The 25,546-nt window shown below is 51.0% G+C and overlaps 1 protein-coding gene across 2 annotated transcripts in view; it reads right to left on the reverse strand.

The window, feature by feature from the left end:
• Window positions 1-477: 477 nt before the first annotated feature.
• The window catches only part of mvb12ba (multivesicular body subunit 12Ba), a 30,066-nt gene continuing 4,997 nt past the window's right edge, over window positions 478-25,546 (reverse strand). For both annotated transcript variants that reach the window (XM_064309486.1, XM_064309485.1), the window contains exons 2-10: window positions 22,882-23,004; window positions 20,042-20,149; window positions 18,081-18,177; window positions 14,439-14,568; window positions 13,390-13,536; window positions 8,431-8,525; window positions 5,884-5,939; window positions 5,459-5,518; window positions 478-2,961 (exon numbers count right to left, since the gene is read on the reverse strand). In XM_064309486.1, the coding sequence (XP_064165556.1) occupies window positions 2,875-2,961; window positions 5,459-5,518; window positions 5,884-5,939; window positions 8,431-8,525; window positions 13,390-13,536; window positions 14,439-14,568; window positions 18,081-18,177; window positions 20,042-20,149; window positions 22,882-22,992 (891 nt within the window). In that variant the 5' untranslated portion in view covers window positions 22,993-23,004 and the 3' untranslated portion in view covers window positions 478-2,874. The remainder of the gene's footprint in view (window positions 2,962-5,458; window positions 5,519-5,883; window positions 5,940-8,430; window positions 8,526-13,389; window positions 13,537-14,438; window positions 14,569-18,080; window positions 18,178-20,041; window positions 20,150-22,881; window positions 23,005-25,546) is intronic.

Below are 25,546 nucleotides of genomic sequence, written 5' to 3' on the forward strand. Positions count from 1 at the left end.
GTGAAACAGTAGTAAAGCAGACTGGTATATTGGTGCCAAACCAAAACTAAACAGTTGCATTAGTTTACACAGCTAGTTTACAATGTTTAGCACAACAATGTCAGTCCACCTTTACCACACTGGACTACAGCTGACTGAAAAAAAATTAAAGAGGAACGCAGACCTGAACATTTCTTCAGTAAATAAGAGCAAATATAACACAAGGCCCAGGTTCTGCAGTATCCAGACAAACAGCAATTACGTTTTCCTTCGAGCACATCAGATAAAAGCATTCCGTTATTCTGTCCTACTTACGGTACACAAGAAAGCAGTCAAATTTGGCCAGCGTAAATAAAAAAATTAATAAAATTTCGGAAGCCACTGGGGTTAGTAATGGGCCTGGTCAATATAGGTGGGGCCATTTGAGCCGTCCCTGGGACTGAGAGAGTATGGTCTATGGTTGAGCATTCAGGCTCTGCGTACATAACCATCAACGTAAACATTTTACATCCAGAGTTTTAATTGGACACAGTATGACGGGCAGGAACAGCTTTCAGATTCTGTACAAAGTTGAACATTTTGAGAGTGGAAAAACCAGATGAAAGCAAAAACAAACACACACAAAAACATTCCATTTCACAAATGACTAAATTACAGAACCTAGCAGTGCATTTTAACAGTCTCTGAAATTAAGCTTTACGGGTTACACACGCTAACATGGTGATTTTTATATAAACAAGTGGCAGCATTAAATACCATAGTTTGCCTTTTTTCTTTCAATTAATAAATTGTTTTTCATTTCAAACGTGGTTGTGCCCTGTTCTCTCTTTTCCCACAATGAGAAAACAAAAAAATCAATAATTAGTATTACCCATGAGGAAAAAAATGAAACGCTGCTTTCGAGAGTTATTTACATATACACCAGCGGTAATTATTTGTCTTTACCATTATGCGGTTTGATTATGGTTAATTTTTCCTTTTAATTTCTAAGATAAAAAGAGGCTTAATCACGCATTGTGATCAAACGCACACTCTTTGCTCTGGCCCTAAAGATCACTCAGTACAAAAACAAGTGAACTGAAGATTTACAAGCCGTGGCCAGGCACAGGACTGCCTTCTTCAAGTACAGCCTTTTGTACTGAACTTACCGAGGAGGCAATGTGATGTAGAAACACATCTAAGGGAATATGGATGTCAGTGCAGAAACGTGTTCATGATCACCGAAGTTTGTCCGAATTCCTCTCCAAAAATAAAACGGTTAGGCCGACAGGAGAGGAAACGTCGGCAAACGCGTACATCACAGATGCGCAAAGTTCATTCAGGCAAATAAAACCCAAGATAAATCAATTAAAGGCTGCCCGCATACTCTAAAAAAACTATATTTTTTTGCTGTAAAATTACCATAAATCATCTGAAAGTTATACAGCGATAAAATATTTTTTTCTCCACATTTACAGCAACTGATGAAGGTCATATTTTGCAGACGGGCGAATTTTCATAAATTTCTCTAATTTTCTGCTCAAATTTAAGAGAGAAGACTGTGGTTCTGCAGAGAGCTGTGGACCCCCATCCCTATCGCCCTGCCCCCCAACCTGGTCGCCCTGCACCGCCCGGATCGCCCGGCGCCGCCCCAAATCGCGCGTGGCATCGCTCCAGTGGCTCAGCGTCTGACAGCGGGAGCAGAGCAGGGGTCCAGCCGGGAGTCTGCGGGTGGGGTGGGCCGAGTCATCGCTTGGTAATAATGGAGAATCCAAAAACAATAGTGCACTCACGAAAAACAACACACAGAAACACCAAGTAGAAATGACTGATGACGATAATCTCACAGCTGCAATGCACTTCTGCATCATGAGTCGCTTGTGTCCGTTCTGTCTAACAGGGGGGAGGGGGTATAAAAGGTATAAAAGCACTTGGTTCACAGCCTTGTGGGGGTTAGGGTTAGTGGAGGGCCAGACGGGCTGTAGACCCTAACCCCTCCCTCATTTTTTAGGATCAGTCCACCTCTGAGGAATGCAACCACTAGTGTAGAGAGAAACAGACTACCCCTCCCCCCCCCCCCGCACTACACCCATCTGAATATGAGGAAAACTGATCCACAATCAACACCATTTAAAATCAGTCGGGTTTTACTGGTCCCTAATAACCGCACACAGGAGGGGGCGTGGGGCGGGGGGGCAGATAACTACATGATCGCTGAGCTCAAAACACTTCAGGCAGCAGCAGCAAGACGGCTGGGAATATCAGCAGTGGCATGTCCAGGTACAGGAGGTCAGGTAGGAGGAGGGGGGGGGACAGGGGGGGTTAGGGGGGGACAGGGGGGGTTAAATCTCGCAGTCTGGCTCGAAGGCTGACCTCTCTCCATCCAGCCTCGTGGACAGTCGTTCAGAGTGGTCTTCCACAGCGTGAACAAAAATTACAAATACATTTAAAAAAATTTTTTTTTAAATGGTTGCCGTAGCACCCAATTTTCCTACTGGTACTCCTCCCATGTAGCAGCAGACGGGAGCGTGAGCACAGGGTACCAGCAGGGGGCGCTGTCTCTCTCTCCATTTCCTTCAGGTGAGCTACCCTCACGGCTGTGGCTGGGCTCGGCACCCCCAAAAGGAGGATCCACACAGAGACGGCCACCGTTCCTTATGTGCATTCAGAATGAACAGGCTCAAATCCAGGGAGAGGTCATGTGTGTTTCGCAGGGCAACGGGCAGATCTGTGTTATCCCACAGTGGCGGGGGATTGTGGGTAAAAAATTACAGAAAGGAGGTTTTCTTTGTTTGTGCTGGCTCTTCCCTTTCTCTTTGTAGTGACCCTTCCCTGCGTTCAAAAGTCAGAGGAAAGTGGCTCTCTCCCCCGTCCGCAACTCTCTCCTCCATCTTCATCCCTCGTTCCCGCCCTCCCTCAGGCCTCGGAGCTGAGCTGGGTCCGCGTGGGGCTGGGGGGGAGCCGGGCAGCCGCACTGTACTCCGTACGGAAACTGTACTCATACTGAGAGAGAGAGGGGGAGGGGAGAACGAGAGGGAGGGAGAGAGAGAGAGGAGGGAGAGAGGGGCGGGAGATAGGGAGGGGGGAGAGAGAGAGAGGAGCAGGGGGGAGAGAAAAGAGCGATGGAGAGGGGGGAGAAAGAGGAAGAGAGAGGGGGAGAGAGAAAGATGGAGAGAGGGGCAGAAAGAGGGAGAGAGAGGGGAGGAGGAGGGCGGACAGAGAGAGATGGACAAAGAGGGAGAGAGAAAGGGAGGGGGGAGAGGACCGGCAAAATGAAGAGAGCAGGAGATATTGAAATGGAAAGCGTGCAAAAGAACAGCAAGGGGGTAGAGGGCAAGGAAGAGGGGATGTGCAACGTGGAACAAGGAACAGAGGGATATTGGGGGAGGGGGGAAGGGGGGGTGCAAATAAGAGCGGGAGAGAGAATTAATAATCATACACACCAAAACTTACAAAGTCTGTTTTTAAAATATTTCAATATACGTGAATATATGCAGTTTTATCCACTGCCCAGGACTGCCAATTGGTCTTCCCTTCTACTTTTATTATTATTATCCCTATCTTTCACCCCTTTTAATATATCGCAGTATCTTTCTAGAAAGGTATAATTCATAGTTTGGAAAGAGAGTTCCAGGACATCTTTCCACAGTGGTGAGGGAACACTGCCCCCTTGTGGAGCCATGTCACAATGCAAGAAGAACAGTAAACCGCTACTTCTCTCGCGGTCACAAAAAAAGTCATCTGAACGCAGCCTGCCCGTATGTCATTGGACAAAAAGAGGCGACGGTCTGAATTCCTACACACCCTCGGAATGCACACTAAAAGAAAAGGGGCGAAAATATATAATTTTATAATACCAATGTCTTCTCATCCACTCTTGAGATCAAATTCAAAATTATGTTTCCCCCGATGCCAGAAATTTACGCCAGAAATTTCACCCCGTTTAGGGGATTAACATTCAGTTACCGCCAGAGGGATAAAATAACATCAAAACATGGCTTTGGCATTCTGAACAATTTTTTTTTGCCACATAAGATAATGATATTAAAAAAGCGATTTCTATTTTAATTTACTCATGTTGAGCAAGCAAGCCAGAGCGTGACATCTGATTTTCGACTTTTCTTTCAAATCACGCGCTTTCTCTTTGAATCTCGCAATGCTACCCACAGCTGTGTAAATATTATTATGGGCATAATGTTAAACGCGGAAACGGGCTCAAAGAAACAGGAGTCATTGTTTTGCTGTGGTTCATGTCTGGGTCACCGGCTGTTGTAAAAAAAGAGCATGGAATATTTGCATTTAGGGAGCCTAGTTTTTGACCCCCAGAATTTTGGTTCATTTCTCAGTGTAAAAAACACAGAATACCGTATCTAATATTAAAAACTTAAACTTATATTAGTTCCGAAACCACTGTGTCATAAGAGCCATAAAATTAAGTGAAATTTCTGCCCTACACACCATTCAAATGAAGGGGAACAGAGACAGGCTACAGTATAATTAGCGCCCAGCACATCATGCACACATACAGAAAAAAATATTTCCCCCAATTATAGTACCAAACCTGTAGTACCAAACCCAAGCACTAGGTGATGCTGAGTGATCAGAAAATTAACCTGTCCCTTCAACTGCATCCCAGGGTAACAACCAATCAGAATAGAGGAGAACCTACCTCCAGAGCCAAGCAAGATTATTATGCGAAAGTTCACAACTCTACACGCTTTAAGGTGATGAAGCACACATACACGTGCGGGTGAGCGTGTAATTACACACAGGTTTGTGCATTTGAACGTGTGTGCGTGTGTGTGCCTGTATTTGTGAGTGCGAGTTTAAAGAGCCCCTGCTGAGCGCTGCTCGGACAGAGACGGGGGTCACATGGGGGGGGCGGAGCGACAGGGGTCAGCGGGGGGGCGGAGCAGGGGGGTCACATGGGGGGCGGAGCAGACAGGGGTCAGCGGGGGGGGCGGAGCAGGGGGGTCAGCGGGGGGGCGGAGCAGACAGGGGTCAGCGGGGGGGCGGAGCAGGGGGGGTCAGCGGGGGGCGGAGCAGGGGGGGTCACGGGGTGGGCGGAGCGGTCGGGGTCGCGGAGCAGACGGGGTCACATGGGGGGGCGGAGCAGACGGGGTCAGCGGGGGGGCGGAGTAGGGGGGGTCAGCGGGGTGGGCGGAGCAGGCGGGGTCCAGGGGCAGGACGGGGGTCACATGGGGGGGCGGAGCAGCGGGGGTCAGCTGGGGGGGCGAGCAGCAGCGGGGTCAGCGGGGGTGGGCGGAGCAGACGGGGGTCACATGGGGGGTGGAGCAGACGGGGTCAGCGGGGGTGGGCGGAGCAGACGGGGGTCACATGGGGTGGGTGGAGCAGACGGGGTCACTGGGGTGGGCGGAGCAGACGGGGGTCAGCGGGGGTGGGCGGAGCAGACGGGGGTCAGCGGGGGTGGGCGGAGCAGACGGGGGTCAGCGGGGGGGGTGGGCGGAGCAGACAGCGTTGGGGTGGAGGGGGCCCTCACCTCCTTCTCGATCTCTGCCAGGGTTTTGATGCTGATGCCCATCAAGTCGTCCTGCAGCAGCTGGAAACGCACACAGTCAGAAAGGGACAGTTTGTACAGGTGAAAAACCCACCGCTTCCACTGCGCCTTGCAAGTCACAATCAGAATATTTTAAGATCTAACCGAAAGTTTGCGGTCTCGTTTTAAGTTTCGCCCAATCTTCAGCCTCCACCCGCTTTCCTGAATCCATTCTCACGCACGCTACACCCCGGTGACATAACTGGGGTGGTGCTCTGTACATTATCATTGTAGGGGGCCCAAAGTATTTTATAAGCTGCATTAGAAACCGGATTAATCGATTACTCCTGAGGTGATGACCAGCTCCACCCATAAGTTTTATTTTGCTGCGGTTCCCCTGTTAAATGCACCAAACAGCAGGGACTCACATCGCTGGAGGCACAGGCAAACTTCTCGGAGATCATGAAGGGCACTCCGTCCATCGCTGAAATAGAGGACGAGAAAAAAATACACGTTAACCCTTTAAGGCGTGAGACCACAAACGTGCGATTAGCGTGTTCTTAACAGAACATTCTAATGCTGATGTCACAATCACAACAGGGAAGTGAAAGCGGTGGAGTTCTAGAACACTGACAGAACCCTACTCCTTCAAAGGGTTAACACAGACACACCTTTTATGACACAGTGCACCATAATGTCTGCTATCATATAATTTCCTGTAGTTATAGAGCTGCCCTCTTGACCTGGTCTCCATTGTGAAACTGATACTATTTCTCAATCGAACAGCCCGGTTATGCGCAAGTTAAACTAAGGAAATTCTCATGCCTGGAAAACGCATTCGATGGTGTGAAAGTCACAGCACTTCAGTAGGTCTGCGCATCGAAGTCTGCACTGTGATGCAATAATGTGTTTCGCACAGAGAACTCAAATCCATGACAGAAAAAAAACATTTTAGTGAGATTTATGCCCCTCAAAACCAGACAGTTGGGAAAATATAAATATGAAAAAAAAAAAAAAACAAAAAAAAAAAAACATTCATCCTGTTCATAAAATAACAGCTTGAAGCAAAAGCCAGCATCAGCCAACCGAGAATAATCTACAGTCTAATGGTTGAAGGATGAAACAACATCTCTTTCCAGTATTAATTACCCTTTCCTCCAGAACAACCTGCCAATAAGATATTTAAGATATTTTAGTCAAAGGAATAAAAAATGAAAAAAAGACTCAAAAAAATAAATGAAATAAAATGAATAATTAACCAGGGAAAGTTAGCATAACAGGCCAGTGCACCTGCTTAAACAGGGCTGGATTATAGGGAATGGCCCGGAGGTGCTATGATTTGCAATAAACACCTCCTCCTACCGATCTCCATTTGAGGAGGTGCCATGTCACTCCTGGGGTAATACTGGCCAAAGCGGTAACAGTAAGAAACAGGGCCCAGAGTCAGAGCACAGCAGCGAGCAATCATCACAGTCTCCGCTCTCCTTTCCTCCTCTTACTGTAATCATACCCCATGCAGCAGCCCAACCTGCCGACAGCAATGCGTCTGGAGACAGAACACGGCTCCTATCTCCTGGGTGTGGATGTGACGGCCAATAGGCTGCAAGGCCACGCTGCTTCTGTGTGACCATGTGATGCGTTTCTGTCGATTGTAGCAACGTGGCTTCGCTTCCGACCGGCTGTCATATCAATATCCAAGAGAGAAGAGCAATGGACCCCCCCCCCCAAAGCCCCCCCGGAAGCAGTCCGAGTCGCCTCTGAAGTTTGGAGGAGCAATACAGCATCAGTCACCACTGCACAAAGACCAGGAAAGGAACATCGATACAGACTGGCAGTCAAGGCTGGCAATCACACACACTCACATATAGTGAGAACATTCCTAATAAAAGCATGGGCTATTCTATCAAAAACAGGGTAGTGTTTTGGACAGGGGGGGCTTAAATGAGGGGGGGGGTCATTTTGCCGAATCAGTGAGTGTTATCTGTTGCAATTAAATGATGTCCAGAGAACAGAGGGGGACCAGTCATACCAACTTATTAAAAATTAATATTTATGCAAGTTTAATAAATCTTAGAGGTGGGGGGGGGGTTGAATGGCATTTGCCTGACATTTCCACAGAGAGGAGTGCGTGATCAGGCTGAAAGGATGAGACTAATGAATGCTCATTTCATTGAGCGTTTAAAAGCGCGCCCCTCCCACCGCTGTCTGGCTCTCATTGTTCCCCCCTATGTATAATTCACATGACTCATCTGACACTGCATCAGCCATATTATCTGCTCCATATGAAACAGCCAAAATCGCCTCTCTAATTGTGGGTAGCTGGTTGGCATAAAAAAAAAAAAAAGGTTCTCGTCCCACTCCAAAGAATTACTTTGTTTATCATCTGAAATTTCTCTTTTTGAACAGACACGAACATATCTTCTGCATGACAATCTTACGCAGAATGTTTTTGGCTGAATGTTTTGTAAGAGATGAGGCAAGGCGTTAAATTGTATTCTTTCTGTCACTCCGAGGGCAGTGGAGCAGCTCAGCGTTCTGTCTTTGGCACACGTCCTGGGATTCAAGTACATCTTTAATGCCCTCGTCTGAATGCCGATTCATTCAAATGATTTAAGGCAAGGGATAAATGTACCACAGTCAGCAAAATCAAACAATACTTAAGTAGGAAAAAGAATGTCACATTAATATGCCGAGAAAGCACCTGAGAGATCAAAAACCTAAGGCTGGAAGAAGGAAGAAAGAAGAGCTCAGAATGCCTGTGTAAACCTGGAGTACTGTCCCACATACTGGAATCTGAAATGGCACAATAAAGACCTCTGAACAGATTGGGAAACTGGGTTTGAGGGTAAAGGACAAAATGGCCGCCCTGGCGTGACCTTGGGCAGCGTGTAGAAGGGAGAAAACCTGTCAGCATTCTCCTCCCACGCACATGCCCCAGCAGGGCCTCTCCTCTCTCTCCTGGTGGGCGGAGTTACCTGAAATGGCATACAGGTTGGAGTTCTGGTGCTCGTAGTCCGGTCTGGTGGTGTTCTTCCCCCTGAAACTGGCAGGCAGGGTCATGGATATGTGCCTGTAGGACGCAGGGAAAAAAAATCAGCTGCGTTACTCACAGACACACGCTCACGCACACGCAGACACACACTCACACACACACACGCTCACACACGCAGACACACACACTCACACACACACACTCACGCAGACACACACTCACACACGCTCACGCACACGTAGACACACACTCACACACACACTAATGGGCTCTTGTGTGTGAAAATTCACTTTATGTATCCTGTGTTCCACGTGCTCATGTGTCTTACACACGAACTATGCTTAGCTTGTAATTGAGCAAAAGTTTTAACCGTTTAGCACCCAAGAAACTGGTGTATAGAGCTATGACTAATTATCAGAACAGCTCTGTTGTCACTAATTAACGTTCTTTTTATCGCGTCTTGATCTGTCGTCCCAGCGCGTGTGAACTGTGGCTGCTCTGTGTGAACTGTAGGAAGCGTTATGAAGAGTTAAGTGAGTCGGCCAAGAAGATAAAAATAACTGGGGACAGAAGATGTGTGGGGAGCAGGGGTGAGCTGGTGGACAGAGTGCAGTACTCCCCCGGTAATCCCCCCAGGGGAAGAAGGCAGGTTATACACTCCCGCTGAGCTGGGTTTCGGGATCAGCCCCCCTAGGGAGGGAGGGGGGCAGAGGGAGGGGGGGTTCAGAGCCCCACTTTGTTTCGAGGGTGTCATTACAAGATTAGTGTCTCTCTAATCTACCTAACCCTGACCGCTTCCCCTCTACAGCTTCTGCACCCCTACTGCTCACACCACTGACAGAGACTTCCGGCAACACACACACACACACACACACACACGTGCGCGTACACATGCACGCACGCACACACAAAAATGCACACAAATAAAAACCCACAAAATAAGACATTTGTGTTGGGGGGGGGGGGCTGATGGCTCTCACTCGTCCTTTACCTGGCACAGGCATTCTGGGCATATCTGTGCTTCAGCAGAAGGGGCTGGGACCACACACAGCACGTCAATCCACCATCTCAGAGATCCTGAACCAAAAGCACGGCGAGGACCAGCAACGATGCCGCGCCCCCACTGTCGACAGCCAGAGCCCCCCCCATCTCCCCCCCCCAGACGACGAGCCGCAGCGCAGATGCTCCTGCCACGCTTCACAGTGTAACGAGCGCACGCTTCCTCATTAAACAGCAGCAGACCTGGGCCCGCGGCCTGGGAGGTCAACACAGCATGCCGACCCGGCTGCTCACTCTCCGGCCCCTAGAGGGCGACCTCGAGCACAGACACGCAGGAATGCACAGAGATAAAAACCCAGACAGACTGTGTGAGAAAATACCGAGAGGGCCACAGCCCCATAAAGCTGCTTCCCAGAAGGCACTCATTCTAGAAAGTTCTACTGTGCTGGTGACGATTGGATGTGTGAAGGTATACAGCGCGTATTAAACAAAACCAAAACTGTGTCACTGTCCAAATACGTACAGACTGCCCTGTGTGTGCATGTGAGAAATAATAAGAGGTCGACGTGACGCTGCTGCCTCGGACTGGGGCGGAGCCAATAGCCAGGAACCCCTCAACCACCACTGCTCTCATCGGGGAGGGGCCCACACCTGCCAAGCGCCACGCCCGGTTTCACCATCACCACAGCGACTGTTCAGACTGTTTATTTTTTTTGAGAGGGAGGGGTGGGGTGGGGGTTTATGGTCTGGTAAAGATGAGATCAGCCCTTGGGAAAGACAGGGGACTTCCACTCATAACAGACCGATAAAAACCACAAAGATCCTTTCTTGTCTGCACTATTGTCTCAGTGCTTAAGCAGGGTTTTTCCTGCACTGTAAAATCTTGGGAATACCGCCTGAATGCAATTCAGAGCAGCCTGAGGAAAAAATGTGAAAACTGGTTTTAAATCTGCTGGAAAACCAGATTAACATGAAAGCGCATTTTAGGGTGGATTGGGGTGCGATGAAGTCCGCTGTACACACAAGGCAAATGATACTATCAGTACTGACAGGACAAACAAGACCAGCTCTCTGTGCTGTACAGACAGACCCTACAGACAGACACAGCTCTCTGCTCTTTACAGACAGACCCAGCTCTCTGTGCTGTACAGACAGGCCCTACAGACAGACACAGCTCTCTGTGCTGTACAGACAGCCCCTACAAACAGACCCAGCTCTCTGTGCTCTACAGACAGACCCAGCTCTCTGCTCTTTACAGACAGACCCTACAGACAGACCCAGCTCTCTGTGCTGTACAAACAGCCCCTACAGACAGACCCAGCTCTCTGTGCTGTACAGACAGACCCTACAGACAGACCCAGCTCTCTGCCCTTTACAGACAGACCCTACAGACAGACCCAGCTCTCTGCCCTTTACAGACAGACCCTACAGACAGACCCAGCTCTCTGTGCTCTACAGACAGACCCAGCTCTCTGCTCTTTACAGACAGACCCTACAGACAGACCCAGCTCTCTGTGCTGTACAGACAGCCCCTACAGACAGACCCAGCTCTCTGTGCTGTACAGACAGGCTCTACAGACAGACCCAGCTCTCTGCCCTGTACAGACAGCCCCTACAGACAGACCCAGCTTTCTGTGCTGTACAGACAGCCCCTACAGACAGACCCAGCTCTCTGTTCTTTACAGACAGACCCTACAGACAGACCCAGCTCTCTGCCCTTTACAGACAGACCCTACAGACAGACCCAGCTCTCTGTGCTCTACAGACAGACCCAGCTCTCTGCTCTTTACAGACAGGCCCTACAGACAGACCCAGCTCTCTGTGCTGTACAGACAGCCCCTACAGACAGACCCAGCTCTCTGTGCTGTACAGACAGACCCTACAGACAGACCCAGCTCTCTGTGCTGTACAGACAGGCCCTACAGACAGCCCCCGGCTCTATGGCGGGAAATGAAGGCTGTGTTATAAATAGAGGCTGGGCACTGGAGAGGGGAAGAGGCAGGAGGAGGCTAACGCTGTGGTGCAGACAGATGAAGCCAGAGAGGAAGGAGAGACAGGACACAGCTGAGGCTCGTTTGGGTCGACTCGATACCCCTCCCCCCACTACAGCGCCATGGAAACGGTATCCACGCTCCTGCCCGCACGCGCACGGCTGTCCCGGGCACTAGATTAGCACACGTCGCTTCTGTTCACACTTCTCCTCCAGTCTCTGTGGAACAGAGCGCGAAGCACATTTACAGGTGACTGTTATTACAGGCGGTGTTACAATACGCACATAATGGAGGCACGTTTCTGTGCCGTTCTAACAAGCCACGTCTTGCTCCTCTGCGAAATGTGGGCATGTTTTAAAAACTGCATCCTCTGTAGATGATGAAATAGATTTATACATTCAGCAGACATTTCGCAAACACTCTTATCCAGAATGACTCTGACAGCTCACATTCCATATCCATTTTAACTTGTTGTATTTCTACTGAAGAAATTCAGGTTAGGTGCATTTCTCAAGGGTACATAATGTACACTCTGGGAACTGAACAGCCACATGGAGCCACAAGCCCAGCTCCCTTACCATTATGCTACACAGCTCCCCTACCATCATGCAGAATGGGGCTGAACTGGGCCATTGACCTGTACAGAGAACAAGACTGTTCCCTCAGCAGGACAGCCCAAGCACTAGTGAACCCACAGGGCAAGCTCTAAAGCGGGCTCTGGGTGGGGGGGGGGGTGGTCTGGCAGGCTGCCATGGAAACCCGCAGCACATCTACCACACCGGGGAGGCGGCGAGCGGCCGTCCGGGCGCTCCTAAAACCCCCCGAGGGGGAAGTCGGCTGGCCCCGCGCCAAACGGACCAATTAAAGCCGGCCGCCGCTGCCGAGCCCGGGCCTCAGGAAGGTTCCGGGCCTCAGAGCCGGGCAGCGGCGTCCCGGCGAGACACCTCCAGCCCCGGGCAAAGGCCCCTCCACAGACCGAGGAGAGGGGCGATTACTCCGGAACATTCCACAGCCGCGTCCGAGGTGCTGGGCGTGACGCAGCCTGAGCGCCCCGCGCTGAGGGGAAACTGCCGGGGCTACTGCCCCCCGCCAACCGTAACGCGAACGCGCCTTTCAAAACGTGATTCCACTGCAATGGAACTCTCACTTAAGAGCTCCAGCAAATATTTAGAAACACGTCGCAATGAATGCGTCTTTCTAGCACCTCAACCGGGTTACCCAATAGTAAAATTCAGTTTGGTTTTACGTCAAAATGCTCTTGCAGCATGTTTGTTATCACGGATAGCCAACTAAGGTAACTTACTTAATTATATTCAAAATGGAGGCCAAATTATAACGTAATCACATTATAAACATTGTGATCACTCGATCTGAGAAAAAATGTAAAAATCACCATTCATATTAGGCACATTCCTGACTAAGGGACACCAGTTTGACCTCACCCAAGAGCCAGTGCAGGTGCAGGCTCTGTTCTACCTCACGGGGAGACTGCAGCTAATCAGACGGCTTTGTTTTCTGTTATCTATTATGTAAGGGCTGGGGGAAACACGCCGGCCTGAGAATAAGGGTCTCCTCACTGTTCCAGCTGAACAAGCTAAGCTAACAAACGACATGTACTGCAGCCTGCACAACGTGCTGAATAAACTAAATCATGCCAAAGCTTCCTTTTTTGTTATTCACTTTGTAGCTAAATGTAAATTTCTGAATGCTAATGAAAGGTGACTGAACCAAATGTATCGATTTTAAAAAATGATGCAGGACATTGTTTTCGGACAGAGAAGCCATAAAAAATGCATTACAGCCCATGGAAGCCTGAATCCCACAGGAAGTGCATGAATAATGTAAGGAAGGAAAGGCACGTGATGAATTATTGATGGGTCACATGAACGGGAGCCGGTGGGTTTGCGTGGGGCGTCGGCGGGGCGACGTCATGGCGACGCGTCGGGGCGTACCTGGGCAGGATCTGCGCGGGGGCCGCCGTGGTGGTGGTGAGGGGCTGGACGGGCTGGACGGGCGGCGTGTGGTTCTGGTTCTGGCTGGTCTCCTGCGCCCGCGGCACCTTGCCCATCCGGTACCAGATGCCCATGCTGTTCAGCTCTCTGCGGGGGAGACCCAAACGCACGTCACCGCACCGCTCAGCCTCAGCGCGGGCTCGCCCCCGAGAACCAGCCTCAGCCGTGTCGCCGCGACAGGGAGGGCCCGGAGCAGCGGGCCGCGCCTGGCCTCACCCCACAGGGCCAGGGCGGGCCTTAGTCCCTAAGGGTTACCCTGGTTACAGCTGCAGTGGCTCCGCCCAATCAAGCACGAGGTCATGGCAGGTTGCCAGTGCACATCAGTGAGAGACGAGCCAATCAGCCCCAGCTCTCTCAGGAGAGACTGTAGGGTGTTAAACAGTCACTGCTTCACAAACACTGGAGAATCCTGAGGCAAACCTGACGATTCCAAATTAGCGAACAAAAAGGGGGAATAACTGCGGAAGGAAAAGGTAAAAGTTGGGGTCTCGTGATCCTAGCTGAAGCATTCACAGCCAGGACCTCAGAGAAACCACAGAGGCAGCTGGAATAACATCTAAGGCAGCCAACTGTGAAAACGGGAACAAAAAGTCATAATATTAAAAGGAGCGTCGCTTGACTAATGCTGAACCACAGAAACGCATTAGAAATGCACACCCTCTCCTCCAGGGGTTGAAAACACATTCCTGACTCCTAGGTGTATGACATTTGCATTTATACCATAGTAAACACGCTTCAACAGCAAATACCGTTTCCCGTAAATCTTCACCCTGAATGCCGAGCAGCAGCACAGAATGCCAAATCTGTAGCTCTGTAAAGGTCCTCAGATAGAGAGCTGGATGCTTTCACAGGGGGTTCACCAAATCTCACTTGGCTGGACCTCGAGTGAACTTCACTGATGGTGGGCGCATGCACACACGCGCACACACACACACACACACACACACTCGCACTCCCACACACACACACCCCCTCTCCCCCTCACTCACCCGATGAAGGTGTACTGGGGAGGGGCCTGCCGGGACCTGCCCAGGATCCGCACGTCGCAGATGGCCGCCTCGGTGGAGTCCCGCGGGATGAACTTAATGCAGAGCCTCCGCTTCCTGAAGGCCGGCTCCTCTGCGGGAGGAGCGTGAACGTGTTACAGGCATGACCGCGACACAGGCATGACCGCCACACACGCATGACCGCGACACACGCATGTTACAGGCATGACCGCGACACACGCATGACCGCGACACACGCACGTTACAGGCATGACCGCCACACACGCATGACCGCGACACACGCATGACCGCGACACACGCATGACCGCGGTGGCTCTGAGTCTGTGACCTCGCTGCTCGTCATCCTCCATGCTTTTAACCGCATGCAGAATCTCCAACTGCGAGCATTTCAATAAGTCAAACAAACAGACCTAACCTGATGAAGCCATGTCACGCATTTCCAGGAGTGAGTTTTATTTATTCACAAAAAACAAAAGGCTGATAAAACTGCCATATAGCCTGTAGACAGGAGGGCTGTGCGTTCCTGTGCTACTCACCATGGTGGTTTTGGAAAATATAACAAAAACATGAATGAACAAAAAGCTCTATAACTCTCTAATGCACGCAATTTCTTTCTTTGTTGGATTTATGGAGATTAAGGGCATTAAAATGACCAGGCTGAATGAATAAAGCATTGAAGCATATCACTGGCACTGTAGGGCTTTGAAAGCTTTAACAGTCTTTAACCACAGGACTGCAGTAAGCAATAATAACATGTTATCACAACTGCTGGTCAAATTTGAAAAGATTTTAAATACAGGGTACAATAAACCACCTCAGGAAGCTGACAGGAACCAGGAAGTACAAACACAATATGCAGCTTGTTTTGCATTCCTCAAAAAAAAAAAGGGAGAATTTCTCAGGAGAAATCCCACTATGAAATTCTTGCCACTGAATCCCCTTCTGCACGTACTGATAAAGATTTCAAATATTAAATCAAAGAACACAGGAAGTGAGAACTTAAAAGTTGAGGTCAAGTTTCACTGGGGTCAGAAGTACAGGGCTACACCCGCAAGTCAACACTTCCCCGGACCTTGCCCTTACAGTGACGGGGCAGAGCTCCAGAATGAAGCCCTTTTACTGCACTGCAAGGCCAGAAAACTTTTCCACTGGTCATACCAGTGAGAGCTGTAAACCGTGCAGTTTGGAATAGATGTGAGCAGGGGGAAGGGTTTAGAACAGATGTGAGCAGAAGGCAGGGTTTAGAACAGATGTGAGCAGAAGGCGGGGGGGGGTTAGACTAGATGTGAGTAGGGGGAAGGGTTTAGAATAGGTGTGAGCAGGGGAAGGGGTTCTGATCTACCCAAGCAGATTCACATTTTTTTCTAAACCAAATCCTAAGAGTTAATCTTTGTGCAAGTTCACCTCTGCGCTCGTTTCATTGACCACTCCGGTGCGAGCAATCAACCCTCCCCCTCCCTCCCTTCCTGGCAGTAACCATGACAACACTATCCACGCCGAAGCAACACAAGAAGCTACCCAGAGAGCATTCCTGGTCAAGGCCGATCGGTTTAGAACGAAGTGTGCGATCGACTAGTCTCTGGGAATGAAAAGGCACAACATGGCGCCCGCGTCACCTGCATCCGCGCAGTCCCTAAATACAACCACAAAAGAGGAACCTGCGGAGGAAACCGATTCTGAGCAAGAGGAACCGCCACAGCCAGAGAACGAGGCCACGGGGCCGCACTCCTCACCCCGCGCGGCTCAGACGGGTCACATGACCGCGGCGCGGCGGACCGCGACCGCGCGCGGTGCGTTTAGTGCAGGCAGCGTAAACCGCGCGGTAACACAGGCCGCGGTAACACAGGCCGCGGTAACACAGGCCGCGGTAACACAGGCCGCGGTCACAGAGCTCCAACGGGAAACCCCGAAAGCCAAAAGCACAGGCCACAGGGGGCGCCCCCCCAGCGCCGCTTCAGAGCCAGGAGGCTGTCAGGAGGTCACGCAGAGAGGCCGGGAGGATGATAAAAATTCAACGCCGCGTACTCGTAAACAAAGAAGAAATGCCCCTCTCAAAATTCAAAACACACAGTCCTCCGAAAAAACATCTTGGCTGCATCTAAAGACTCCTGTTTTTCCTTATTCCTCATGCCGTCCTGATCAGATCCCAGGTTTCTATTTACATTTGTTTGTATTAGAGTTTAATGCACTTTTACAAGAGGACTTTGTCTTTGGGCTGAGAAGGTTTAGCAAACTGAAAAGCAGTTCATTAAAATCCTTCTTATTTACTGCGTCTTATTTATGCTTGCAAAGCTTGCTTATTGTACTTTGTCGCAACATATCTATACAAATCTCAGAACAGAACACTGATTAAAAAAGATCACCACCACTCTGCCATGCTGTAATGCAGAAATAACACAGAACAGCAAGCAGTACCAGCGCCACAGGATAATGTGGATCCCTGGGGCAACAATATCACACCTGGGCCTCAAGGGGGAATATCCTGGGGAGGAAGCCCAGTTAAAGTACAGCGTCCTAGAGGTTGCAGGTTCAAATCTCGAGCCTTAGCACAGAGGTTGTTCCATATGAGCAGTTAATGCACTTAGCCTGAATTGCTTCATTGCACATAAAGCTGTTTAAATGTATAATACCCAAAAGGCCGGTGGGCGTTGCAGTATAGTGGTCAGAGACCCGGGCTTGTAAACCAATGGTCACAGGTCGATTCCCAGGTGAGGCACTACTGCAGGTGCCTGAATAAAAAGCGCCTGACCTGAACTGCCTCAGCAGATATCCGTCAGTATGACTGGATCTCACAGCTCAAAGCCTCTGCTACATGCTCAAACGCACGTGTGAAATGTAGCTTGCGCAAGTCGCTCTGGATGAGAACATCTGTGAAGCAAAGCGGTAATGCCAGAGTGCGAAAGACGATGGAGGGGGATAAAGCACCGGGCCGAGACACGGGAGGAAAACCAAATAAACACCGCTGAGGCTCATGGGAAGGAACGACTCTGTTCCTCCGGGCTAAATTAAAGTCCTGTCCGGTCTTGTACAGTGAAAGACGCTGGGGCTTCCACGCCGTTCAGCGCGCGAAGGAATGGGACGGAGCGCGGGGGGAAGCGGAGCGCGGTGTTAAATATCGCCCGTCCGCTCGCGCTCCAGACCGGTGAGGGAGAGCGCTCCAGACCAGCGAGCGCTCCAGACCAGCGAGCGCTCCGGGCTACAGCCTCGGGGTCAACGGAACGTTCCGCAGACTGTGAACGAAGCGCCCGTGACGAGCACGCTCCCCACAAGTGAGCTCACCGCACACTCCACACACGGGGCTAAGCTGCGGGTGCTGGAGAGGGTTTGAGTGGGACAGACGATGAGGGAGGGGGTTTGGAGAGGACACTAGCAGGGAGGTGTGGTGAAGACATAGATGTGAGCAGGGGATGGGGTTCACAATAAATGTGAGCAGGGGGTGAAGTTTAGAATAGATGTGAGCTGAAGGTGGGGTTTATAATAGATGTGAGTAGTGGGAAGGATTTAGATTAGACGCAAGCAGAGAGTGGGGTATATAACAGATGTAAGCAGGGGGCAGGGTTTATAATAGATGTGAGCAGAGGGTGGGGCTTAGAAAAGACGTGAGCAGGGGGCGGGGTTGCTTACGCGTGTCTACAGTTTCCTGGATGGGGATGAAGCCGACGGGTAGGGTGTCCTTCATGTCAATCAGCTTCATGTCCACCAGAACGTTTCCCAAATGGCTCTGCAGAAAACACAAAACACACAAAATTTCCATTAACCTGTCACACACCGAGCGGTCTGTGACCAAACACAGAGGGGGAGGAGTCTCTGTGGGTTCCTCATTCTCAGACTGGGAGGAAGGGGGGAGGAAGTGAGTCACTGCCGCAGCCCATGGGCAGGACAAGCTGTCCAGCAGCGCTTCTCTCCCGCCTGAAGGGCGTCTGACTCCGATCGGGACTGCAGTGGACGGGGTACACCGCCACACTCAATCCACATGATTTAGGGGGCAGTTCTACCGGACCGCTTTCTGAAACTACCGGAGCAAAGCCAGCTGGCGGAGGAATCGGACCCCGTCGACAACATGAAATCCAGCCAGGACGTGCACCGGGCTTGGGCTGCACGTGTACTAAGAACCCCCCCCCCCAACCCCTCTGCACCGCCCCGCCCCCTCCCATCCTCAGAGGCAGCTCTCAGGAACATATTGGGGTGTGTTGGGGTGACCCCTCTGGCCTCCAGGACCCAGCTGTGCAGTCCCACAGTCCAGGCTGCGTTTGGTGTTCGCACGCACACTGCACCGGAGTGTAACGTATCGTGAGAAACCTCACACAGCAAAGCGAGGAAAGGCAGACGGATCGCTGGTACACACTCCCAACCCCGATGACCCAGATCTGCAGCGGCAAACGAGCGGCTGCACAAACGGATAGCTGCACGGGTCCTCCTGGATAAGGGCGTCTGCTGAATGCCTGAATGTAAATGGGATGCAAATGCAGCCGGGCCGCCCTCGACGGGCTTAACCTGGCGCGCTCGCAAATGGTGATGTCACGCCGTGCCGTTTACTGTCCGCAACATTCTGCCCCAAACCCGAGAGACCAGCCCCAGAGGGGCCCATTTCGTTTTTTTTCTTCTTCTTTTATTGTTTCCTGCTCTTTCAGCACGCGGAGGAGCTGGAGAGGCCCAGCAGAGCCGCGGGCTCCAGCAGGGAGAAGCCGCTCTTTCACAGCCAGCAGAAATATGCAAAAGAGACGGTTTCACAGAGACAGGCAGCTCTGAGGCACCCGGGGTGAAAAACCACAGGAGAGGGGTTTCCCACACTCACACACATGGGAAAGTGGCTTTGCTCGCAGCTAGTGTGATGTAACTGTGTCACACGGCGAAACACGGAGAGGAGCAGGAGGGACACTGATGAGGGGAGGTTTCTGAGGAAGAGCAGGGCGCTATGTCAGTGCCACCCCCCCCCCCCCCCCCGCGCCCCCCAACCCCAATCAACCCAAGGCCGCTTTGTTTGCGAACGTCAGGCAAAGGCGGCAGCAGCAGAAGGGCGGGGCTGCTTCCTGTGATCCTCCAGTGCAGCTGGAGCTGCAGATGACTGCAGAAACAGCCCTGGCTGCCAAGGCCAGCTGGACCTGCCGTCTGAAGTGTCACTGCTGAGCGCAGGACTTTCACAGTTGGAAATTTGTAACCGCCACCCCCTTCCCCCACTCCCCTGAATCATCGTTTGATGACAGAGAGGTGTCCAACTGTCTACCAAGCTGTGAGAAACAAGGACACAACTGGCCTTGTTCTCCAACGCCTAAGACAGTACTCATTCAGAGAGCCTCTACTGACTGAGCCACTCTACAGGGCCCAGCCTGCGCTTGTGGTCGAGAGCCTTTACTGACTGAGCCACTCTACAGGGCCCAGCACACGTTAGCTGAGCAGGGGGGACTAACATGCGCTTTCCACGCATCTGATTGGCTACACACTCCCATGTATTGCCTTCCCACATTGATCTCATTGGTCACCCCAGCTGAAGAGACCAGAGCTCTCAGCTGACCGTAAAGGTGCGTGAAGGTGAACTAAGAACACAGCGAATGAGACGCAGTTGGGGTGTTAGCGCCAGCACTCACGTTCTCCTTGGAGAAGACTCTGGTGAAGCAGAGGTAGCGCGTCACCTTGGACTTGAACAAACCGTCCTTCCACAGGTCCGCATCCAGGCCATCCGTCGTCTGGGCAACCTGTGAATGACAGCCAACAGTAATCAAAGGTGAAAGAGAACAGAAATCCTGAGGAATTCAAAACTGAATTCCACAACCATAAAATGCTAATATTTAAAGCGGGCACCATTAAAAAGCAATGCAATTAAAACGTAAGAGGGGTAACAGTTAAAACAACCTTTGTTTAAATTAGGCTTTTACACTAGAGTTCTCACTAGAAAGACAAACAATGGTGTATGAGGAGAATCTTAATATACGTGCATCCTGAATATACCCAGCAATGCAATCTTTTAAGAGACATTTTCCCAGCGAAAAGCAGGTGGAAAGCCAGCACTGGCACATATTCAGTTTGTGGGGGGAAAAGGGATAAATCAAATTAGAGTAAAATTTCTCCCCGCACAGTGCCAGAATGAGGTTTGGCCCCTTAAAATGAACACAAAGGAAACTGGGGGGAAAATTCTAGCATTTTACTGAAAGGGGGTTGTCTTGCTGCCTCGGTCAGCCTAACATTCCTAACCAGAGGAAACCCTGACTTTACTGATACACCACACAGAGCAGGCCAATGCAATACAAATACACATCCTGCCAAATAAGCACGGAACTAAATAATATTCAGCGCATGAGACCCTTCTAACAATACAAATCTGTTCTGAACACAGGAAGGACTCTACTCCGAATCCATCAGTTCCTCTCACTTCAAAGGGAAGCCTTCCCTGAAGGACAAAATTAAGTCAACACAGCGATAATCCAGAGAAACAGAGGACCGGAACAAAAGAGCCATCAGCAGAGAATGAAGAGCGGGAGAGATAGAGAGGGGGAGAGAGAGGACTGGTGGGGTGGGGTGGGGAGGAGCCCCTCAGATCAGATTTTGAGATTAGCGGCTGAGAGACAGAGGAAGACGGCGTGTAATCCAGGGCTAGCCCTCGTGGCTAACGCTGGGGAAACAATGCCCAGCTCTCTGAGGAGGAAGCGGCCGTCACACCAGCGTGAACGCAGGGATCAGAGAGAGAGAGAGAGAGAGAGAGAGAAGGGTCAAAGCAGGCCCACAGACCAGGCCCTCTTTCACTCAAACCGCCTTTCAGTATCTCTCAACCACTCCTTTTCCCTCTCTCTCTCAAGCCCTCCTTTTCAGTATCTCTCAACCACTCCTTTTCTCTCTCTCTGAACCCTGCCTTTTCTCTCTCGCTCTCTCAATCCCTGCTTTTCTGTTCCCTCTCAAACCATCCTTTTCTGCCTCTCTCTTTCCTTTCTCTCTTTAATTTTAAAGTTAAACTTTTTATTTATGCATGCATTTTTGGCAGGACTAAAAATACACAGTAGAGTACAGTACAGTGCATTTAAACAGGAACACAAACGTGAATAGATTTATAATCAGAATCAGTTCCCTCCCATGTCCCCCCCCCCCCTTTCTCCCTTTCATTCTCTCTCCACCCAAACCACAGAGAGGGCTTTGTCACTCTCACCCCCCCCCCCGCAGGCCTCTGACGGGCTCTTCAGCACTGACTGTGAGCCTCTTCTCCACTGTTTGTGAAGTGTGTGTCTGAGTGTGAGCGAGACTGTGCGTCTGTGTGTGTGTGCGCACCGTGTGTGCGTTTGTGTGCGGATCAGAGACAGAAGAACGAGACAGTGACAACACTTTCGCTATGCTAAGCTAACAGACTCAAAGTGGGGGGGGAAAGGGTTTCAAGCACAGCCAATGTTGCAAGTCAGTACCAAGCTAAAACAAACAGCACAATTATCTAACCATTCACCGGCTAACAAGCTAACTATCTGGGTTTAATGATGCAACGACATCCCTCGGGAGGCAAAAACACCGTCCCAGTGGAATTGCTGTGCACTGGGGCCGTTTGAGACCGGGAACAGCCCCTCGCCTCTGTGCCGGTCTGAGGCGTGGCAATCTCACTTCTCTGTGCCCCATCTGCGCTTTTTATAACGGTTTCACTTCACTTTCCACGTCTCTTCGGCACACGAGCAGAAGAGAAAATAAAGGCAACAAAAATCGGCTCGTTCAAAATGGACGCCGCTCCATTACCGCCTGCCCTTGACAATCAATACTCTAAAATACTGAATGTCGCCAACACCGGCGTCATGGTTAAAATCCAACAGTGCCGACTCTCTACCTCAGGCCACCTACACCCCCGCACCGTCTGACTGGCTACACAATCCCTGGCACTCCCCACCCACTCTGACTCCCAAGGTCATCATTGCTACAGAGTTCTCCATTGACCTAGCAGGTTACACGAAGGTGAGGTAAATTCAAATCACTTTATTTGTCCCTATATATTAGGACGGAGTGTAGCACAGTGGGTAAGGAACTAGACTTGTAACCGAAAGGTCGCAGGTTCGATTCCCGGGTAGGACACTGCCGTTGTACCCTTGAGCAAGGTACTTAACCGAAATTGCTCCAGTATATATCCAGCTGTATAAGTGGATACAGTGTAAAATGCTATGTAAAAAAAAAAAAAAAAAGTTGTGTAAGTCGCTCTGGATAAGAGCGTCTGCTAAATGCCTGTAATGTAATGTAATGTCCCCGAGGGGAAATTGCAGAGGCACGCAGAGTAGTACATGTAAATGTAAAAGACTGCAGCTGTTGCAGTGCTGAGGTTGCGGCCTTGCTGGTAACATGCTAGGAACATGCGCGTAAGCTAACGTTTAAGATTAGCTGTACCCATTCTAAAAGTCACACGGGAGCCAGATGTCGCTCCTCCTGTGCTAATCCTGGCGGGTCGACGGCGGATCGGGGCGGTACTCACCACGTCGTAGCCGGTGGGCGCCCGGTTCCGCGAGGCCACCACGCCCACCCCGGTGATGGGGTCCATGAGCAGGTCCGGCAGGGCTTCCGACAGGTCCCGCACCTCTGGCATGACGGGAGAGTTCTGCAACACACCGTCGACAGGTTCAGCGCCCCCTGCCAGCACCCTCCGGTACTTCAACTGCACCAACCTACGGGACAGCAGGACTCGCAGAGCGAGGATCTGCAACCGTGGTCCTGGAGATGCGCAGGGTGTGCTGGATTCTGCTGTTACTCGGCACCTCACTGACGAATCAGAGCAGCTGATCACAGTCAGCTGATCGAGTCAATGACTGCCGATTTAACCCAGCAGATCCCTGCGACTCTTAGGACCGGAGTTGCAGACCCCGAAAACCTTCAGATGATTAATGACAGAGGCGGCAAACATGGATGACCATTTGTTGCAAGAAGCCGCAAAACACTGAACAGCTTGAGCATTGCAGCAGCAGCAGACAGGACACAGCAACAGAGCAGCGGATTGGCTAATTACTGCACAAATTACTCAGGCACAAAACACGCCCACCGACAAGATCAATCTCCCAAAGTTCCCTTCACAAAGAAAATTACACTACCATTGTTTTCTTTCCCCACAAATCCTTGTAGTATTGTTACGAAGCCTTCCAAAAGTTACATTTGATTGCACAGGGCTTGAAAAAAGTGCCTGGAAGTTTGGGGGGTGGAGGAGCAACAAACACAACCTGTCCTTCATTACTTTTAATACGCTGGGAAAAAAATTATTCCCAACTGTTGAAGAGCGAGTTTAAAGGTTTCCAGCTCGGTTTCAAAGAGCGCCGTTTTACGAAGGCCAGTAATCGAGATCATTCGCCGGCCAAGTTTCAGAACCCGCTAAACCGCGTCCCCCTCCGCAGCTGCGCACAGCACCGCTAGGCTACACCGCGGCTCTGGCGTACGGGGGGGGGGGGGGGGGGGGGGGCGCACGCCGCGCTGCTTCACACCAGTACCGCCAGGACTACGCCGCCCCAAACACACGTTCATTATCAGAGTGAAATCCTAAGAATGCGGCGCTGACGGTGTGGGGCAGTGTGTGTGAATGTGTGAGCCACCTCTGACGCTGGGCTCTGAATGCGTGCTCTGTCCTCGCCTCACTCCTCCATCGCGTTAGCGATCGCAGGCTAATAAGCGACGTCATTCGTGACACAACAAAATAAATAGTAGCCTGTCTATAGTAACTATAACGCCCCCATATTCAGTTTACAAGAGAGCATGCTTGATTTCCCCAAGCAATTCACCATTAAAATGCACTTAATATCAAAATCCACTTCCAGAGTATTTCAAAAGAACATGGAATTCCTGGAAGAACACAGATTTCCTGGGAACTAAAATATTAAAGCCTGGTCCCCACGGAGGAGCGGTTTCCAAAAACGAAACCGCACCCCCACCCTCACCCGGTTTACAATGGCAAGAGCAGGACTTCAGGGTCATTATCATTCCCATAATATTACCAGCATTAACACAATATCCTTCTCTTTAAAAAATGAGACTCTTTACTGGTCTCAACACTCTAAAAATAAACCCTTGTCACTCTTCTCCAAACACAGCGTGGGGCTACAGGTCCTGCAGTGCACCAGGGCGGTGGACGTGGGCCTGGAGCGGACTCTGGGAGAGGCTCTCTCAGACAGAGCAGGGCCTGGAGCGGACTCTGGGAGAGGCTCTCTCAGGCAGAGCAGGGCCTGGAGCGGACTCTGGGAGAGGCTCTCTCAGACAGAGCAGGGCCTGGAGCGGACTCTGGGAGAGGCTCTCTCAGGCAGAGCAGGGCCTGGAGCGGACTCTGGGAGAGGCTCTCTCAGACAGAGCAGGGCCTGGAGCGGACTCTGGGAGAGGCTCTCTCAGACAGAGCAGGGCCTGGAGCGGACTCTGGGAGAGGCTCTCTCAGACAGAGCAGGGCCTGGAGCGGACTCTGGGAGAGGCTCTCTCAGACAGAGCAGGGCCTGGAGCGGACTCTGGGAGAGGCTCTCTCAGACAGAGCAGGGCCTGGAGCTGACTCTGGGAGAGGCTCTCTCACTGCGACTGGGCAGCACTGTTGGACAGCAGAGAGAAGGGTCTGGTCTCTCCCAAACCAATAAAAGACATCAGAGCAATGCGACAGGACTACACGACCCACGACTACAACTGCACACTGGGAGAGATTCCACACTGAGACAAACAGTGGGATTTTTAAAAAAAGGGTCAGATCATTGGTTAAAGAACTGTTTTTAAAAGCCCGGGGGACTGTTTTTCAGGATGGACACTTTGTCGCTTCTTCATGGAGATCTCTGGGACTTCTGCAGGCTGAATGATGAGATGGTGGAATATTAAAGAGGGGGAGAGCAGACCCACTTCCAACAAAGGCAGGCCATACACTAAAAGTTGCCATGGCGATGCAGACCTCCCGGCCGGGCTCTTCACTACCACCCCCGTCTCCATGGGCAACCGGCGGCTCGGTGTCAGCCGAACTGCGCCGCCCAAGCAGCCCTGCAGCGTGAAGCATGTGACTGAGGGGCTTAAACCTAAACACGCCCCCCACACGCGTGAACTCTGTAGTGCTGCCACGGCAACAACCTCAGGGATGCCAAACTCCAGGCCTGGAGGGTTTTGTGGTGAGTTTCGGCACTGATGTGCTTAATATA

This window comes from Anguilla rostrata, chromosome 14 (assembly GCF_018555375.3).
Source record: "Anguilla rostrata isolate EN2019 chromosome 14, ASM1855537v3, whole genome shotgun sequence".
Lineage (NCBI taxonomy): Eukaryota > Metazoa > Chordata > Actinopteri > Anguilliformes > Anguillidae > Anguilla > Anguilla rostrata.